General features: G+C 39.6%; 1 protein-coding gene across 2 annotated transcripts; it reads left to right on the plus strand.

Moving 5' to 3' along the window:
* Positions 1-1,751: 1,751 nt before the first annotated feature.
* Positions 1,752-18,402, plus strand: capsl.L (calcyphosine like L homeolog). 2 transcript variants are annotated; one of them, XM_018266409.2, is made up of 6 exons: positions 1,752-1,845; positions 5,340-5,476; positions 8,859-9,036; positions 11,027-11,236; positions 14,930-15,033; positions 18,051-18,402. In XM_018266409.2, exons 2-5 carry the CDS (start codon positions 5,340-5,342, stop codon positions 15,029-15,031), a joined length of 627 nt encoding a protein of 208 aa, XP_018121898.1. In that variant the 5' UTR covers positions 1,752-1,845; the 3' UTR covers positions 15,032-15,033; positions 18,051-18,402. The 2 variants fall into 2 exon arrangements, with proteins under 2 accessions (XP_018121898.1, XP_041425559.1); XM_041569625.1 differs by lacking the exon at positions 14,930-15,033.
* The last annotated feature ends 3,372 nt before the right edge of the window (positions 18,403-21,774 follow it).

Genomic DNA, 21,774 nt, shown 5'->3' on the forward strand with positions numbered 1-21,774 from the left:
ACTAGAAGCTGCTGAATAAAAAGGTAAATACAATTTAACAAAGAAAACCACACTCACAGGTCTTAGCAACAAACAAAAATGTTTTTATTTCAAATCCAACGTTTCAGTCATATAAAGTGACATTCCTCAGGGATGGAAGCACCCAAGCATTTGATTTTCATAGGTGTGCTCTTCTTTGTCTTTTTTTATATAGTGGAGTTCCGTCGGCCTTCGGCCTCGTGTTTTTAATATGGTCCTGGAACTCCTTGGTAACTTATAATATCCTTATATTTTATAAAAGGGGGTACTTTATTCACTAATATATATATAATATACAAGAGCCATGAATATTCTGTAAATGATATCCTTATAAACGTTGATTAGTGACATCATCAGTTATAACCAGAGTTAGTGATGTAATTTCTGTCACATGACTCACTGAAACTTGTGTATTATAATAAAGTACCCCCTGTTGCAAAATATGAGAATATTAGAAGTCACCTCAGAGTTCCATGACCTGAGGCCTTAGGCCTTGTGTTTTTATATGATCATAGAACTCCTCAGAAATGTACAATATCCTTATATTTTACAAGAATGGGTACTTCACTATATATATAAAATGATATATGTGTATCAAACTTCCACTTATAAATATCAAAAACAGTCAAAACTCACGCCCTTATCATTTTCCACTTAGTCTACTGTAACTTTCTGTATATTAACTCTGAAATATGTCACATAAAGAGTGCCGGGCCAAGCCGACCGGGCACCTGAGGCGACTAGGGCAGCGACCGTGCTCCCATCAGTGCTCTCGCGCGCACCCCTCTGTGTGCGCGTGCGCCCGAACGCAGTGTATGCACACATGCGCAGAGCTCTGGAGGGGAGAGGGAGGGGAAAGCTCCGGAGGGGAGGGGAAAGCAGTGGAGGGGAGAGCAGTGAACATGGACTAGGGTTAGGCAGAAGACCGGTACCAGTTGCTTCCATGTGCGCAAAAGTTGTTACTGTGAGTGAGCGATACGGAGATGGGGGGCGAACTAGCCGGCTGGGCTGCCTAGGGCGCCCACCTGGACAGGCCCGCCTCTGATTAGAGTTGGTACCTGGCCTGTGTTTTACCGGCCTGGCCGGTAAAAATAATGATTGATCGCAATGTTATTAATAGGGAAAAAAGATAAATATATAGGAAGGCTGATATTTGTTTCCAGAAAAGGGGGCAACCCTAATGGCCATCCATGTGGTAAATCATATGTAATAAAATCATATGAAATAAATAAACACAGAGGGTAAACTGAGAAGGTACTTGTATTAATATTTAATGAATGAGCAAATAACATAACCTACACACACAATTACTTCACAATATTTTACCTTGTGAAGTACAAACTAGAAGACAAGCAGGGCAACAAACATCATTTAACTGTAAATTATATTTAACTTTGTTTCAAAAGATTTGGGCCAATTCTTTAGAAAATGAAACAGCCAAGAATAGCAGTGGGATGTTTAGTAATTAGTAAAATACATTAAAAAAAAACCCCAAGAAAATTCATTGAGATATCCCTTTAGATCCCAAGTCCCAACTGTGTTTATTATTATCACTGTGTGTTGCTCCTTTCTGTGTCTACTTCCGCCCCAAGCTGTATCCATAGCAACCCTTCTGCGTGTGTATGTGCCTCAAAGATGTGGGAGGGTCGCCTCCTCTGTGATAGACAGGCTGGGTAACCTATAGTCATGCAAGAATCTCTTGCTTGATCCAATGAGCGGCGGCATGTTCGGGCAGAGGGGCGGGGGTAGCGGTGCCTGTTGAATGAGAATTGCGTCCATAGTTGCAGGTGGAACAGGTTATTGAGAGGAGGTTTCCGAACATCTGAGGTGATGTAAATGTATAAAAACTTTGACTTTCCTGCGTTTTGCCTTTTATTTTCTTCTCTATATTCTGTACTTTGTCTTAGTAGCTGGTATTGCGTGTCAGATCTACATAAATGTGTATTATGTAAATAAATACATTTATTAAGGAAGACTTGATACAGAAACGACTGTATAAAAGTACAAATCATTTACAACAGGGGCAAATTATTATCTTTCTATACATATGAGAGGGTTTGTTATACAGTGCAGGTATGGGATCTGTTATCTGGAAACTCGGTTATCCAGAATTATGCAGAATTATGGGAAGGCCATTTTAATCAAATAAGTCAAATTAAAAAAAAAAAAATGGTTTCCTTTTACCCTGCAATAAGAAGACAGGACCTTGTACTTGATCCCGACTAAGAAATATTTAATCCTAACTGGAGGCAGTACAATACTGTTGGGTTTAATTAATGTTTAAATGATATTTTAGTTGACAAGGTATGGAGATCCAAGTGACAGAAAGACCCCCCTTATCTGGAAATCCCCATACCTTTATTTTCCCTGGGTCTTTGCAATAGCAAGTTCCCAATCTATCATATTTGGGACGTGGATACCCAGCAGGTACCATAGTGTGGATCCGGGCTGGTGTTTGAGTAGAGATAGTGATGTGCGGGCCGACCCGATACCCGTGGAACCCTCGGGTCGGGTGGGTTCGGGTCGGCCTCGCACTGCTCTGCGCAGTTGGCGGACGGGTGTGGGTTGAGCTCTTCTCCTGCTGTTCCCGCCCCCCACCACCATCAAATGCCGGCTTTATAGCCACGCGCCTGCTCGCCCTGCCCCTTTTGTGACGTCATCGGCGGGGTGGGTCGGCGCGGGTCTATAAAAGGAACCCGGAAGTGCGGGCGGGCGCAGGCTGAAGTCGGGTGGGTTAGGGTCGGGTGCGGGTCAGGAAAACCCAGACCTGCACATCACTAGTAGAGATGGTTCCTCCCAGAGGGGCCTGGGAAATGTGAAATCTAAGTAAAAAATTAAAATTTAAGCAACTAGTGGTGTAATTAGTTGTTATTAAAACCCTACAGCAAATTGATTTTAGGGCACCCCAAAATATCCAGATGTATTCTTGTTTTACCAATATATGTTGAAATTGCTCTTTATTTTGGCCTCATGGGGCCCCATAACTTTCTGACCCCCCTGCAACCGCAGGGTCTGCTTCCTCTGTAATCACACCCATGTAATAACAGATATTTTCAGGAAATACACATACAGTATGTGGAACCCTCCAGTTGTTGGGAAATTGCAATTCCTGACAATCCATGTGGTGATGGTAGAATTTCTACAATAAACCAAACAGCAGGTTGGGCATTGCTGATTATTACAATGTCTCATCCTTTAAATGGGCATCCCAACCTTCCAGCATCAGTAACAGGGAAGGTATGCGAGAGCTGCCCAACAGAGATGGCACTGAGGAACATATAAAAAGCTCATAACACCTACATTTCATTCATTATTTCTAGGGAAGGCAATTTTTTACTGTATCAAAAGGACCAGAACTCGAGGACTTTAACTATTATAGCAGCATCGGCCCAACAGGCCTGCAGCCTCTTTGCTACGAACACCCCCCCCCTCCGCGGTCGTGTGCGTACCTTTTTCCGGGGTCAGAGAGGGAGGTAAGGAGAGGCAAAATGTGCCTGACCTATTATACAGGATTATACTGGGCCGGGGGGCCCAAAAGAGTCACCGGGATTTTTGCCAGTGTCCCTCCATCCCAGTCCAATCCTGTATAATAGGTCAAGAACATTTTATAGGTATGGGAACCTGTTATCCAGAATGCTCAGGACCTGGGATTTTTGCACACAACAGATCTGCCTGTAATTTGGAGGGCAGATTTACTTTAAGGGGCAGATTTATCAAGGGTCAAATTGAAAATTCGTATTCATAATTTTTTTTTATGGTCAAAACTGTCAGACTAGAGAGTTATCCAAATTCGATTACAGTTTTTTTTTTAAAACAATTCGAATTAGATTTTTTAGTTTTATCATACTCTGGCCCTTTAAGAATTAGAATTCAACTATTCGCCGCCTAAAACCTGCCAAATTACTGTTTAAGTCAATGGGAGAGGTGCAGGGATCAATTTGGAGATGTTTGTAACCTTCCTGACATTCCAGTTTTTTCGGAGAAAAAACTCGAATCCATCTTGATCGAATTCGATTCAAGTTTTCAGGTTGTTTAAATTCGTCTGGGTTTAAAAAATTTGATTTTAATAATAAATTACGACCAGTCGAATTTAGAATTTATGGGAGTTTTAAAAAAACTCACATGAATTCGAAATTCGACCCTTGATAAATGTGCCTCCCTGTCTACTAGAAAACCATGTAAACATTAAATAAACCCAATAGGCTGGTTTTGCTTCCAAAAAGGATTAATTATATCTTAGTTGAGATCAAGTACAAGCTACTGTTTTATTATTACAGAGAAAAAGGAAATTATTTTAAAAGATTTGGATCATTGGATAAAATGTACAGCCTTTTTGTAATTCTGAGCTTTCTGGATAATGGGTTTCCGGATAACGGATCCCATACCTGTACCCTTTTCTAAGAGGCATTTTATATATTTTAAACATGATTTAACCTCTTAATTTTTGTGCTTATTTCCTAGTGTCTCTCTGATAGAGAATAGTCACACCTTTATTTATTTCCATGTCCATAAAATAGCCATAAACCAGTTTCTGCTCCAGGGCTATACAATATCCTATCTATGTCAATCAGTAATAACACTGCATTTTATATCAGATGGGTAAACCGGTTATTTTGAAAATCATTAAATAATTTTTAACTCACCTAGCTCCCCTAGCCAAATGGTTTAATCAATGACAGAGGGCATGAGTGCTTTTGTGATAGGAAGTAAATCCACTGAGTACTTTTACAACAGCCAAATGTCTGTCTAATAAACTGTTTAATACGAAACATCTCAAGTTATCATTATTGTATCTGTTTTATGCATGTTTTTATAAATGGGAGCCTCCGACAAGAATGTGAAGAAATGTTGTATAGTCCCACTCGGTCTCCCAGTTTGTTCCATTATCTCTCCTGCAATTACAGGAAGCTTACAGGACATGCCCTTAGAGACAAGAGGTTTACTATTAGTTTTCCTTGAAATGGGAGCAATTTTCTTTAAACATCCCATTTATATATATATTAACCCCCTACTGTAAAAGATAAGGATATTAGAAGTCACTGAGGGGTTCTGTGACCATATAAATTCACAAGGCTGCAGGCTGAGTTATACAGGGAACTCTGAGTATCACTCATGTATTATAAGGGATAATGTACCCCCTACTGTAAATGATAAGAATATTAAAAGTCACTGAGGGGTTGTTCTGTGACCATATAAATTCACAAGGCTGCAGGCTGAGTTATACAGGGAACTCTGAGTATCACTCATGTATTATAAGGGATATTGTACCCCCTACTGTAAATTATATGGATATTAACATTTCCTTTTCTTGTCTGTTCTAGATGGCAGGAACTGCAAGACATGATCGGGAAATGGCCTTACAGGCTAAAAAGAACCTCTCAACCTGTACAGATCCCATTGAGAAGCTGCGTCTCCAGTGTCTCTCAAGGGGATCAGCAGGCATAAAGGGCCTGGGCAGGTAGGATATTAATTAAAAAAATGTTTGAAAAAGTACATGTAATTGTTGATTTTCCTATCACAGTAGTACAAGTTATAGACAAATACAAGAGGTCCTCTAATACAAGAGGTCCTCTGCACTCAACCCATTATCAATATATTTAAGACAGTGACATTTTGTGCATACTGCTACTGAAAAATGCCTTACCCTTTAAACAAAACAGGGATTGTTTGTCCATATATTGCAATATATTTAAGATGGCCAATTATGTCAAAGTCATCCCATATCTGGCCAGTCCTATGCTCAATTTTCCTCTGATTCATCAAGAATTCTATTGCTTCATTATACATTCCACAAAGGGACTAAGTTTTACCTGCAACTTACTTGCTGATTTCAAAGTAAAACTCCCAAACTTGGTTGCCCTTTTATTAGACACCAGTGGGATCACCTGACTATAGCTGGGAAGGGTGGGAGCTACAACATGGAGCTGGTCACTGCTCCTGTATAACTATAACAAACAAGGGAAAGTTGTGCTCACCACTCCATGTTGTAGCTCCCACCCTTCCCAGCTATAGTCAGGTGATCCCACTGGTGTCTAATAAAAGGGCAGCCAAGTTTGGGAGTTTTACTTTGAAAGCAGCAAGTAAGTTGCAGGTAGAACTTAGTCCCTTTGTGGAATACATAATGAAGAAATAGAATTCTTAATGAATCAGATAAAATTGAGCATAGGACTGGCCAGATATGGGATGACTTTGACGTAGTTGACCAGCTTAAATATATTGCAATATATGGACAAACAATCCCTGTTTTGTTTAAAGGGTAAGGCATTTTTCAGTAGCAGTGTGCACAAAATGTCTCTGTCTTAAATATATTGATAATGGGTTGAGTGAAGAGGACCTCTTGTATTTGTGTATATATATGTATATATATATATATATATATATATGGTCTTGAGGGAATCATGGAACATTGGCCATGTAAAAATTTGCCTTATGCTCATTTAGAGATTGGAACTGTTTAGGGTGAAATCTGCTAAGTGTGGCTTTTGGGCTGGAGTGGTAAGTAGTCGCAATATAGCTGTTGGACAGGAGGTAGCAGCAGGTGAGTTGGCTGCTGGGTAGGAGGTGAGACTAGGGTGCTCATTGGAATGAATAGACAAAGAATATGGAGACCAGAGAAAGTGACATGAATAGTAATCAATGTTTAAGTGATTAGGAGGCATACCTAGCAACTGGAGAATTCTAACAGCACATCTCAATCACCAAACCTGAAATTGACAGGAAGCACAAACCCGCAGAGCAAGAAAACATATTTAATGCAACGCAGACTGCTATGTACAGGAAAAGCTTGCTTTCAGGGCCTCTTCTCTATAAGGAAACACACCCAGGCCTTGTAGTTGCCTGGGAAACCAAAATCTCATTGACAATGGATTATAGACAACAGATGAGCTGAAACACAGATGGGTAATTAGGTTGTAACTGGTACATGAGGCTGTTTTGGGTGAATCGAAAATAAAATTAAAATATCCTGAGTTTTGGGAGTTATGCATGAAAATTTACCCAACATGCTTGCAATCAGTCTGAGATCATTAGAAATACTTGGTCCAATAAGCTTAAAGGAGTAGTTAATTCAATTAAAGGGTTGGCTCGTCTTCAAGTTAACTTTTAGTATGTTATAGAATGACCAGTTCTAAGCAACTTTTCAGTTGGTCTTCATTGTTTATTTTATATAAAATTATTTGCCTTCTATTCTGACTCTTTCCAGCTTTCAAATGGACCCCATATAAAAAACAAATGCTCTGTAAGGCTACAAATATATTGTTATTGATTGTATTGTTTTTATTACTCATCTTTCTATTGTTATTCTCCTATTCATAGCCCAGTGTCTTATTCAAATCAATGCATGGTTGCTTGGGTAAATTGGACCCTAGTAACCAGATTGCTGAAACTGCAAACTGGAGAGCTTCTGAATAAAAAGCTAAATAACTCCAAAAAACATTAATAATAAAAATGAAAACCAATTGCAAATTGTTTCAGAATATCAATCACTACATCATACTAAAAGGTGAACAACCCCTTTAATGTATGTATGCAGAGCTGCCTTCTGTGATTCCAAACTGGAGAACGGATGAAAAAAAATAATAATTTCAACTACAGGTATGGGATCCGTTACCCAGAAACCCATTATCCAGAAAGTTCCGAATTACGGAAAGGCTGTCTCCCATAGACATAGATTTTCATGAGATTTATCTTCTGTAGTAGCAGAGTTTTAACAGCGGACGCCAACTCTCCCTGTGTGCCATTGACTTAAAGAAGAACTAAACCCTAAAAATAAATATGACTAAAAATGCCTTATTTTATATACTGAACTTATTGCACCAGCCTAAAGTTTTCAGCTTGTCAATAGCAGCAATGATCCAGGACTTCAAACTTGTCACAGGGGGTCACCATCTTGGAAAGTGTCTGTGACACTCACATGCTCAGTGGGCTCTGAGCAGCTGTTGAGATGCTAAGCTTAGGGGTCGTCGCAAATTATCAAGCAGAAAATGAGGTTTGTCTGTAATATAAGCTGATGCTATAGGGTAGAGTCCTGCATGGAACCAATTTGTTAAACCCGAATGCGGGCCGGACTCGCAACCCGCATACTTGTACCTGCTACCCAACCCGCAATTATCTTATCCGCAACACGATCCGAGACCCACTGACCATCAAGAAACAGGAAGTGCTGTCATTGTTAACCGGAAGTGACATCATTAGTAGTTGGCGTGATCTGAAAAAAAGAGTAAAACAGGAAGTGCTGTCATTGTAAACCGGAAGTGACCTCATTGGAAGTAGGCATGATCAGAAAAAAAGGAGTAAAACTTGCTATTAAGAAGACCCGTGACCCGACCGGCAAACCCGGAGAGCCGCCGACCCGTGTCCATACCCGATCCTGAAACTTCTATCTGCAACACGCAGGGTACTGCAGATTGTTGAGGCTAACCCGTGGGTACCTGACCTGCTGCAGGACTCTACTATAGGGCTGATTATTAAATTCTGATGCTAATTGCACTGGTTTCTGCGCTGCCATGTAGTAATTATCAGCCTTATATTGTGACATTTCTATTCTATGTGTACATTTTATTGTGAGTGGGTCCCTGAGCTCAGTAAATGACAGCAGCACAGAGCATGTACAGTGAATCAGCAGAAAAAAAGATGGGGAGCTACTGGGGCATCTTTAATGCTAAATGGCTTTGGTTGCCTTGGGCTGGTACAGAAGCCCAAAACATAATGTACAACATTTCTAGCTACTTCTTTAGTTAAGCATTAGTTCTCCTTTAAATGACAGTCAGTTTGCTCTGTCCACATATTGGTTTAGTAGAAAACTTGCCTGTACCCTAAAATGTTTGTGCTTATTTCTGCAGAGTATTTCGCATTATGGATGACGACAATAGCAGGTCCCTTGATTTTAAAGAGTTTTTAAAGGGCATAAATGATTATGGAGTAATGATGGACAAAGCGGAAGCCCAACAGCTTTTCTCTGTGTTTGATAAAGATGGAAGCGGAACCATAGATTTTGATGAATTTCTTGTCACGTTACGAGTAAGTAAACAAAGGAAATATTTCATTAGAATGGATTGAGTTATCTTTTGCCATGATTTATTAGGGATGCACCGAATCCAGGATGCGGTTCAGGATTCGGCCTTTTTCAGCCTGATTCGGCCGAATCCTTGTGCCTGGCTGAACCAAATCCTAATTTGTATGCAAATTAGTTCAGGGAAGGGAAATCAGGTACATTTATGTCACAAAACAAGGAAGCAAAAAAAAAAGTTTTCCAATTTTTCTCTTCCTGTCCCTAATTTGCATGTGCAAATTCAGTTCGATATTTGGCCGAATCTTTCATGGAGGATTTGGGGATTCAGCTAGGTGGATTTGGTCCAACCCTATGATTTATTGACTCAGTAGCTTGTATTGTGGTCACCACAAAGCATTATGTGAATAATGTTTGGGCAAACACAACACAACTCTATCTGCTTCAAAAAGCAATTAACAGTCCTTGAAACCTAAACTGCCATGTGTTGAAAAATAGAAAAATTACCCCTTGTTTGAATCTCTAGTTTGGTGAATTTACAATGTGCCCAGCCATTGCCATTGGTTGCTACCATTGCTTTTGGTAATTAGTTCTGTTATCCTTTGAGTTGTTCAAATGGGTTTGCAAAGGGACAGAATGGGGTTATAGGGGTTATGGGGTTATAGCTGTGTAGTAATTTTATATCATACCCCCAGTCATGTGACTTGTGCCTACACTTTAGGAGAGAAATGCTTTCTGGCAGGCTGCTGATTCTCCTTCTCAATGTAACTGAATGTGTCTCAGTGAGACATGGGTTTTTACTATTGAGTGTTGTTCTTAGATATACCAGGCAGCTGTTATCTTGTGTTAGGGAGCTGCTATCTGGTTACCTTCCCATTGTTCTTTTGTTTGGCTGCTGGGGGAGAAAAGGGAGGGGGGTGATATCACTCTAACTTGCAGTACAGCAGTAAAGAGTGATTGAAGTTTATTAGAGCACAAGTCACATGACTTGGGGCAGCTGGGAAATTGACAAAATGTCTAGCCCCATGTCAGATTTCAAAATTGAATATAAAAAAATCAGTTTGCTCTTTTGAGAAATGGATTTCAGTGCAGAATTCTGCTGGAGCAACACTATTAACTGATTCATTTTGAAAAAATTTTTTTTTCCCATGACAGTATCCCTTTAACCTGACTCTAACCTGTTTTTCAATGAAACACACCCGTCTGAGCCCTATTTAATCTGTTCTATATACAGTATAACTGGAACCTGCAGAGACATCACTAAGGGGAAGGGACCTGCAGTGTATAGGACTCACCTGATCCAACCAAGCAGATCCCTTTAGTGCCCAGAACTTAACAGATCCACAGTCGACTAAATCCACACTTTACTTCCGTATTTGTTTTCACACATAGGGGTATATTTATCAAAGAGTGAAGTTAATAGTGAAGTTCCACCACTAGAGTGAAATTCCGCCACTCTCCATTCATTTCTATGGGATTTTTATAGGAGTATTTATCAAAGGGTGAACTTTCACTTCACCCATTGATAAATACGCCTTTCAAAATCCCATAGAAATGAATGGAGAGCTGTGGAATTTCACTCTAGTGGCGGAACTTCACTCTTTGATAAATTTACCCCATATTGTTATATGTATTTCTACATTCCAGAATAGACGGTAAGGTTCATTTATCAAGTATGTCAGACATAGGTTTCTACCATTTATGATTACATTATATTATTTATTTCCTGATGTTTCTAGGACATGAAAAAATAGGATATGGTGCGCTACGGGTGCTCACAGATACACCTGTATTCACAGTAGGAGTGGAACCAAATAATGTAAGCGTGAGCATAGCACATGGAGGGAGTTTTATATTCCAGAATTCTTAAATCAACATATGTTAGTAGTAAATAGACTGTATAATAAGAATTCATTTTCTGTTTGAGGACTGTTGGGTAACACTGCAGTGGTATCTGCGGCACCCTAACCTTCTACTAATTATGTGACTCACTCTATGCAGCCCCCCATGTCGAATGCAAGGAAAGAAATGATCATGCAGGCCTTCCGGAAGCTGGACAAAACAGGTGATGGTGTTGTTACTATTGAGGATCTGAGAGGGGTTTACAATGCAAGGCACCACCCAAAATACCAGAATGGAGAGTGGACAGAAGATCAGGTTTTTAGGAGTTTCCTCGATAACTTTGACTCTCCGTATGACAAGGATGGGCAGGTATGTGATATGCTCCACATTTTAGCACTGTGTACAGGTATGGGACCCATTCTCCGGAAACCTGTTATCCAGAAAGCTCAGAATTACAAAAAGATTGTCTCCCATAGACTCAATTTTATCCAAATAATCCTAATTTTTACAATGTTTTCCTTTGTCTCTGTAATAATAAAACAGCACCTTGTACTTGATCCAAACTAAGATATTGCCAATCCTTAATGGAAGCAGAATCAGCCTATTGGGTCTATATGCTCACATGATTTAAAGGCATGAATATCCAAATTACAGAAAGATCCGTTCTGAAAAACCCCAGGTCCCGAGCATCCTGGATAACAGGTCCCATACCTGTGTGTGTGTGAAAGTGTGTGTGTGTGTATGTATAATTTTTTTTAAAGGCAACATATAACCTAAAATTTATATGTTTTACAGAACATATAACTCTGTAAAATTGCCCAGAGTGCTCTTATGGGCCTCTTTTCAATTAGCAGTTTTTTGTGTTTTTTAGATTTCATGATCTTAGCAGTCTGTTAAACTGCTAACACCATGAACCTGAGTGCCCACTACAGTTTGGCCTAGTAGGACAGCAAAATAAAACCTCATGCCTAGGCTTGATAAAAGGTCCAGTGGGGCCCGAAATGTTGCCCTTGTTTGTTCATACTGTATATGGGCTAAATCAGGGGTCAGCAACCTTTACTATCAAAAGAGCCATTTTGCCCCCTCTTCCACTAAACAAAAATAGTCTGGAGCCACAAAACATAACACCGCTTATAAACTTCTAAAAGTTTTAAACTTTTTTTAATTTCAACTGTTACAACAACAAAAGTGCAATGTGTAGGCCTACTTTGAAATAAATTAAACACTGAATAGCCCTATTAAATGCTAGTGTTCTCATCTGTTTAAAGGCGACGGCTATAGACGTCATTAAAATATGCATCACATCCACGTCTATAGCCCTCGCACCTGCTGCAGCTGGACTCTGGAGGCTTCTCTCGTCTTGAGTGTGCGACCGTGGTAAGGACCATGATGAATCATCTTGCTGCGGCTCGGTCTTGCCTGGGATGTCTATACAACCCTTGCACCTGTTGGCAGCTTCTTGAACCGCCAGCAGGTACGAGGGCTGTATAGACGACGTGACAGGAAAAGCCGCAAGACTGAGCAGGCAAGGGTCGTCCAGTTTAGCACTAGAAACCTACACACGTTTTAATAAAGGTAGAGCGCACCTAATTACTACTATTAAGTATATAAGTATAGACATGATCATATAAGCATCAAGAGATGTTTCTGGTGTCTGGCCTTCTATATACAACATGAAATTAGCAGTTTAAGAACTGCAAATATCATTTGATATCTAGAAAAAAAATGTAAACTGCTCATAAGTGTACATCTAGTTCTATATGTCCCTGTTAAAGCCATTATTTCAAAGTTATGGCCATATACATTTGGGCTCACGTGCAAGGGGGCAAATTGTACAAAATGGGTGTAAAGTGCTAGGATTTTTTGCACATTGCCCTTATAGAATTCACTTCTTGGAATGAAACACAGCATATAGGATAGGTGGATGACACTAGGGATCTCCTATATCACCTATCATTTGTGTAAATGATGAAAAAGATGAATTGCCCATGTATAAAGGCTGGAGTGACTGGATATGTAACATAATAGCCAGAACACTACTTCCTGCTTTGCAGCTCCCTTAGTTAGGTTAGGTTACCAGGCAGTAACCAGTGACTTGGGGGGGGCACATGGGTCATAACTGTTGCTTTTTAATCTGAGCTGAATGCTGAGGATCAATTGCAAACTCACTGAACAATTATATCCCATATGGCCCCCCTTATAGTCACTGACTAACTCAGAGTTAGAGAGCTGAAAAGCAGGAAGTAGTGTTTTGACTGTTATGTTACACATCCAGTCACTCCAGCCTTTATACATCACATTTTTGCCTAACTAACTATAATACAATTATTTAGCAAATCCTATCTATTTACCCAGCTTTTATCATTACACTGAACTGTTCCTTTAAGAATACACAAACCAAAGTTGCCAGGGGACTTGAGGTACTAGAGAGCGCGGTGCTTATGGCAAACAGTTAGTACATAGTGCTCTTACCCTAGTGCTTCAAAAAAACACCCATCGAGTATGTTTTTTTTTTTCTTTTTAAATCCTCATATCCCCTTCATTTTTATCTTCTCTGTTCCTTTTATACTATAGATAATTTATTCAGCAACATCCAAAAAATTATCATATCCCAGACCAATCCTTATGGCGGTTTGGGATAACAATAGTGTTGTAGGATGATCTAATTAGTCTGTATTTACTTGGTATTAACTGAAAATATTATGTTGCAGGACAATCCATGCAAATGCTCAGGTTTTCCTAGATGTGCTGAGTTTTGGATATGTACAAAATAAACTTTACTTTGTCTTTATTTTAAAATATATTTTTTAATATGGCTGAACTTGAATTGGACAGGGATGTTAATATTATCCTACTTTTTCCCCCCTGTTCCAGTGAATCCAGTGAATATTTTTTTTTTTTACGTATTTCACATCTGCCAAGTGTTTTTTTGCCAGCTGCAGCCCAGTCAAAACCATTAAAAAATTAGGTACAGGTATGGGATCCGTTATCCGGAAACCCTTTATCCATAAAGCCCCGAATTACAGAAAGGCCGTCTTCCATAGACTGTTATAATCAAAAAATGCAGATTTTTAAAAAGTATTTCCTTTTTCTCTGTAATAATAAAACAGTACCTTGTACTTGATCCCAACTAAGATATAATTAATCCTTATTGGAAGCAAAACCAGCCTATTGGGTTTATTTAATGTTTACATGATTTTCTAGTACACTTAAGATTATGAAGATTCAAATTACGGAAAGATCTTCAAATGAATGTCTATAGGAACATCACTTGCATGTGTTTATTATAGTAAATAACAATGAAATTGTAAAAAGGAAAGTCAATTTTATCCTGAATTTTGGGTAGAGAGTCTTCTGTGAAGAATATAATTGACTGCTGAAGCCTTGCTTTTTATTTGGATTGTGTCTTATCCTGGGTAACCAGTCAGAATGGCTTCCATTTTGGATTTGTGCATACATCATGTAGTAGAAACATGATACTATACAAAGAGTTCCAGCTAGAAGAAGATGCTTATGCTGCCTCAGTATGTGTTATCAAGTCCATTCCAGGACCTGTAATTAAAGGATAACTAATGAAGTTGTCAGGAGAAAAAAAGAGGCTGCTCTGATGTTCTTCTGATTAGGAAAACAATTAGAAACCTTTCTCAAATCTTTCCTAAGCAGAAGAACATCAGAGCAGCATCTTTCTTTCTCCTGACAACTTCCTTGACTACTTGGTGGTCAGACTGGTGGGAAAATGACCAGCAGGTGGCGCTGGTGTAACAAAATTCATTCACGTTAACAGTACATGTATCCTTTAATATCTTGGAATTATAAAAAGATAAATAATGAATGTACATTGCAAAAGTGCTTAGAATAGCACCCTCATTAAATTTACATTCACTTATTTTTTAGGTTTACTTATCCTTTAATAAAAAGAAAATGCATTCCGTTTGATTGCACCTAATACATATTCGAGTGGAGCCACAGTTACAACCTTATGGCATGACAGGGTTTCCTCTTTGCAATATATTTCAAAAACAGCATTTTACATTTACTCTTGCACTTTTTTCACCAAAATAGGTTACACCGGAGGAATTCACGAACTACTATGCAGGCGTCAGTGCTTCCATTGATACTGATGTCTACTTCATTACCATGATGAAAAATGCCTGGAAGCTCTAAGTGTATGGAATTCAATTAAGGCAAAGCACAACTTTCTGGGGTTTTTCTTTGTTATATCACAATCAAGTGAATATTTGAAATACAGGCACTTTTACTTAGAAATACAAATTTCTCTGACTTTTACAAATTAACCAACTGTTATAACTGTTTCTGCTGGGCAGATTTATCAAAGGTCGACGTGAATTTTTGAATTAAAAAAATTCTAATTTCTGCATTTTTCAAATTCGAAATCCGACCCTTGAAAAATAGGCCCCTAAATGTGCTCTGCCTGTATTTCTCTTATTAAATTGCTGTATTGCATATAACTTCAACACACTTTTATTTGGACTCTATTACACTCACATTTTTCACTAACCTTTATTTAATTGTTATAATTTCCACTGTCATTTTTCCAAAGGTTTTGCTACAAGAGCATTTCAAAACCTTAAAAATATGCACTCGAAGAATAAGAAAATGAGCAGTAGATATATTAGAGATCGAACAGGGGAATCCAGGAGGATTCAAGGCAGTTTCTTTTTTCCTATTTAGTAACAGTTTCCTTACAGTCAGTTTTTTTAACTATTTGTCCCATTTATTAAATCAGATACACGTGCCAGTTTGTCAGAATGTGTTCAACTGCTCTGAGCAATCAAACCCATTCACTTCCATTGGGTGTTAGTAATCAGTGCAGCTCAGCAGTTTCATTGAGTATTAACACCCTCCTGAATGCAGCCATGTGGGGATAAACGATTCAGAAACTAATCGTTAATGTGTTAATAAATCGTTACATAGGAAAAAGATCCGTTTTTTTGTTATGTGCCGTTTGCAGCAGTACCACTTGCAAAAAGATACCGATTAATGATAAAGCAGTCCCTTTATTTTTATTAAAAAGAAAAATGTTTGGATCTGCATGATGAAGGTGGCCATAGATCGACAGATCAGTTGTTAACCCGGCATGTTTTTAAACAATCATCAACATATCGTCCTGTGTATGGCCCCAAAATGTTTGCCTTCCCATTCAAGATCTGATTACAGCCACATTAAAGGAACAGTAACGCCAAAAAATCGAAGTGTTTAAAAGTAATGAAAATATAATGTAGTGTTGCCCTGCACAGGTTAAACGGATGTGTTTTGCTTCAGTATCACTACTATAGTTCACATAAACAAGCTGCTGTGTAGCAATGGCGGAAACTGATATATGGCCTACCTATATGGCACAGGTTAAATAGTGGATAACAGATAACACCATTATGTTCTACAGAGCTTATCTGCTGTGTAACCTGAGCCTTTTCTCTTTTGAATGGCTACACATGGCAGCTTATTTATATAAACAATAGTAGTGTTTCTGAAGCAAACACACTAGTTTTACCAGTGCAGGGCAACACTGCATTATATTTGTATTACTTTAAAACGCTTTCATTTTTTGATGTTACTGTTCCTTTAAATATGAGTCGGGCCTGGGACAAATCCTATTGTCTCAATACAACATGGCCATTGGATTGCAGGCTTTGACCATCGTTTGTGCAGGGGCCTTATTTGATTTGATGTTTAGCCTGTGGGTTGAAAGATCAAATCACCCTGGTTCAGTTCATCATATATTGCCTAAATCTGAATATTTGTGAGCCAAAAAAGCAGATCTTTCTTTGTCCAGCTTGTGTGCACATTAGTAAAGTGCAGGTTGAGTTTTCCTCGACTCCTACACACCCAGCACCTGCACCCTCCCAATCCTAACTCCGTCCCATCTATTTATAGACCCGCCCACCTTACTTTGACATCACAAAAGGGGCGGGGCAAGGGCGAGTCTATAAATTGACGGGATGGAAGCCAGAAGTGTGAGGTTGCAGTCGGGGAGAGCGGAAGGGAGAGACCCAGAGATTTTTCGCAGTAGCCAGCCCGAACCCTCCCGACCCACGGGTTTAAGGCCAGCCTGCATATCACTAGTGACTTTTATAAGAACAATATGCAAACACCCTCACGTGCACACCCGAGCCCTATGGAGTACTTGACCCGGTGCTCGGACCCTAGGAAATCGGCACTTACGCAACACAGCAGGAACGAAGAAAACAGGTACCGGCAAATAGGTGCAATTCAAGTAGGGGACTATCCCCTCCCAAGGGGAATTGCCCCCGAAACGTTGTGTCGACTTAATAAACACGTAAGGGGATAGTCCCCTACTTGAATTGCACCTGTGTGCCGGTACCTGTTTTCTTCGTTCCTTTTATAAGAACAAAACATGAATGGATTCCAGCCTAACAGGCTCAATTTAAAGTTAATTTCTTCTGAAAGGTTTACAGTACAGTAGCAATAGTATTGTAAAGACACTCGGTAACATACAGTGGTCGTTGTGATTGAATAAAATACACCCCTCATCAGTATCATCCATTAGCTCAAAGAATCCCTACTTAGTTAATAGCCAAAACTGCACCCTATAACAACTCAGGGTTTATCTAGTGCACAAACGATAATATAGAATGATGTTAAAAATGGGTTTTATGTTCCTATATATGTTTTTACTCTTTTTAAGGCATGTATTATAATAATTACTAACATCGCACCAATTTTACTTCTAAAGGTGGTGGGTCTTTGGTAAATGGACTGGTAGAACATGATAAATAATGGAACATGATTTAAATATTTTATTGCAGACCGTTACAACTTGTGTTATAGCCCTTGGACTGGAGAGAATGGATTAGTGCAGTTAGCTCATCGTGTATTTCTGTGATTGTCTCTCATAGCCAACGATTTATGTATTGAATATTGATGTTTACCTAAATTTAATATATAGTATAATATAGATAATGTTATTCCTAGAACATTTTAAATGGGGCGTTTCTAGTTTTTATGGTTTTTGGATGATTTTCCCTTTTATTCTTCCACTCACCAACCTGAGCATTACAGTTATGCTTGCTCAGATGCAAGAGGCATCAGTTGCTTAGAATTCGCCGTTCTAGAACATACTAAAAGGTGAACAACCCCATGAAGTTTCATATCCTGTGCTATAATTGTAAATAGCAAATAATGCCTCGTTTTCTCTTTCCAGGTGACAAAAGACGAATTTCAGAACTATTACAGTGGTGTTAGCGCATCTATTGACAGTGACGCCTACTTTGTCCTGATGATGAGGAATGCCTGGAAGTTGTGATAGGTGCTTGGTTTTAATACACCTTTTATGGTTACTCTTCTGTTTGTCTGCATAACGGATTGAACTGGAAGTAGTGACCTCCAGGAAAAAAAGAAACAACCACCGTTTTATAGAAGCTGCTGCTGACTGAAATGGACAGTTAATACTGCACGTGAACATTTATACATAATAGCAAGTTATAAAATTTATATATACAGTATGCAAATGTTTTCCATAATTACAGTGCCTTGGAGTATCAGGACATATAGAACAAAACCCTAGCAAGCAGCCAGGAGTTTCAATGAAAAACCAGAAGACAAAAAGATGACAAAATTAACTCTGAAAATATAAGGTGTCATTAATTACGACCCTGGCCACACAAGGGCTAGAGAACTAAAGGCCCACATGCAAGGGCAGATATATAAAGTCGACAGTTTATTGCCCAGTGTATGGTGCCCTCCGATGCAATTTCCTGATTGATATCTGGCCAAAAGTCAGATGTCGATTGGCTGGCCTTAAAAATCCTGTCGGATCGAGGACTGCATTGATTTGTTGATGTGGTCCCCGATCCAACCACGCGTTTTCTCCCTTTATGATCCGAACGTTGAGCCCTAGGGCTCACTGATCAGATCAGCCCGATTTCTCTTGCATAGATTGGGGGACACAGGCACCATGGGGATGAAGATCCTGCAGCTTGGAGAATGGACACTAACTGGTTAACGGCGACTCCTACTCTAGGCTTCATCCCCTGCCTCCTCCTATCAGGTTCAGTTAGATCTCCATTAGGGATGCACCGAATCCACTATTTTGGATTCGGCCGAACCCCCGAATCCTTCGCGAAAGATTAGGCCGAATAACGAACCTAATCCTAATTTGCATATGCAAATTAGGGGTGGGAAAGGGGAATTTTTTTTCACTTCCTTTTGTGACAAAAAAGTCATGTGATTTCCTTCCCCACCCCTAATTTGCATATGTGGATTTGGTTCGGCCTGGGAGAAGGATTCGGCCGAATCCTGCTGAAAAAGGCAGATTCCTGGTCGAATCCCAAACCGAATCCTGGATTCGGTATATCGCTAATCTCCATATGTATGGCCAGCTTAAAGCAGTGGTTCACCTTTCAGTTACCTTTTAGTATGTTATAGAATGGCCAATTGTAAGCAACTTTTCAATTGGTCTTAATTATTTATTTTTTATGTTTTGTTTAATTATTTGCTGTGTTCTACTGATTCTTTCCAGTTTTCAAATGGGGGTCACTGATCCCATCTAAAAACAAATGCTCTGTAAAGCTGCAAATGTTCTATTATTGCTCCTTTTTATTACTCATCTTTCTATTCAGTCCTCTCCTATTCATATTCCAGTCTCTTATTCAAATCAATGCATGGTTGCTAGGGTAATTTGGACCCTAGCAACCAGATTGCTGAAATAAGCTAAATAACTCAAAAACCACAAATACCGTATATACTCGCGTATAAGCCGAGTTTTTCAGCACCCAAAATGTGCTGAAAAACTCAAACTTGGCTTATACGCGGGTCATACCTCCTTCCGCGGCCCCAGCAGGACTGTCTGTGACTGACTGTGTCGCCGCCCGGAGCAGGTCCAGGAGCTCCGGGCGGCGCGTCCTTCCCTGCCGGCGTTCGCTCCCAAAATGGCGGCGCCCATGGCCGCCACGTGGGTAGCGGCCGGCGCCGCTACCCACGTGGCGGCCATGGGCGCCGCCATTTTGGGAGCGAACGCCGGCAGGGAAGGACGCGCCGCCCGGAGCTCCTGGACCTGCTCCGGGCGGCGACACAGTCAGTCACAGACAGTCCTGCTGGGGCACCTAGAATTAGCATGATAAAGTATTGCCTCCTGGCAGCATGTTTATCTCTTCCCCTGTTGTGAATCGTAAGACAAAACAATATTCCCCTCCCCTTTGTCAAATGATTTAATAACTCCTAAAACTAACAAGTTTGTGCTGAATTGAAAAACTGGCCTCATCCTTTTGCTCATCTCTACTACAATTTTGGTAGGTCTGCATTTCTCTCAGCCAATCGAACCCAAGGGCGATATTATAACAGTGACAGCGCCAGGTCACGTGTTAACGTCTGAGAAGCTAAATCTGCATGAAAGAGCTTCATTAATCAGTTCCATTTGGCTCAGAGCCCAGTCCTGCTGGGGCCGCAGGTATATCATGACCTTGATGACTGAAATTAATTATAGCCTTCATATTCTATAATAGTCACATGACACAATGCAACTACAACACTGCAATAAATCTATTCAGGAGTCTAACAGCATGTGCAGGCCTTGCAGGACTGGTAGTTTAAAAAGAAGACTAATGGGCAAATGTTTTTAGATCAAAAAAGAAGGGGTAGAACTACTGGGGGGTGCACCCCCTCAGGGCCCGCGTGTATACTGTATATACACACAAACACACACACACTGTATGTCAATGTACAAACTCAAGTAAAAAAATAAGGAAATCAACATCAGCTTGTATGAGAAAATCCATTCCACACCACGAGTCGCCAATAGCAGCAGGAATAACACTCTATAGCAACAGGAAGCACTGCCAAGAGAATTTGAAATCTGTTTCCAAGCCCTGCAAGCCCCTTTCACACTGCCATTCACATCACGTTTTATTAACTTTGTTGTACAAGCTCTACAAGTGGACTCCATCATGTTCCTGCTGATGGAATTATGGGGAGGCTCTTTTAAATAGTTTTAGATAGATTTCTATGCCATAAAACATGATTACACATTTACACATTCACATTTTGAAATCTGACATGGGGCCCCTAGGCTTATACACGAGTCAATACATTTTTCCAGTTTTCTTAGGTAAATTAGGTACCTCGGCTTATACACGGGTCGGCTTATACACGAGTATATACGGTAATAAAAAATGAAAACAAATTGCAAATTGTCTCAGAATATCACTCTCTACATCATACTAAAAGTTAACTCAAAGGTGAACAACCCCTTTAATACTGTCACTTTTATATCATCAACCCAAACTTCAGAATATAACATTTTAAATGGAAATATATGCCTTTAGAAGCATTATGGACCTGCAGTACCTTCATAATCTCTGCTTTTGTAGGTAGGGACAGTGGAAAGGACTCATACTGTAATATGTATGGGTGCAATCATTTTAAACATCATCATTTTAATATATATTAAACACTGTAGATCTTACAGTAATTTAAAAGACAATAACTGTGCAATATATAAGTGCCTAGTAAAATACCCAGGTCTGGAGTCTGCAGTTATTCTTTTAGCAACAGTAGCAGTGCCTTAGAATTTATTACATTGAGTATGGTTGGTATGGTTGCTACATTTAAAGAGGATCTGTAATTTATATAAACCATACAAAAATACTAAACTATAGCTGATGCTTAAAGGGGTTGTTCACTATTGAATTAACTTTTAGTATGATGTAGAGTGATAGTCTGAGACAATTTGCAATTGTTTTTTATTATTTGTGTATTCAGCAGCTCAGCAGTCTGGTTGCTAGGGTCCAAATTACCCTAGCAACCACGCACAGATTGGAATATGAATAGGAGAGGCCTGAATAGAAACATGAGCAATAAAAAGAAGCAATAGCAATACATGTGTAGCCTTACAGAGCTTTTGTTTTTAGATGGGGTCAGTGACCCCCATT

This window comes from Xenopus laevis, chromosome 1L, assembly GCF_017654675.1.
Source record: "Xenopus laevis strain J_2021 chromosome 1L, Xenopus_laevis_v10.1, whole genome shotgun sequence".
Lineage (NCBI taxonomy): Eukaryota > Metazoa > Chordata > Amphibia > Anura > Pipidae > Xenopus > Xenopus laevis.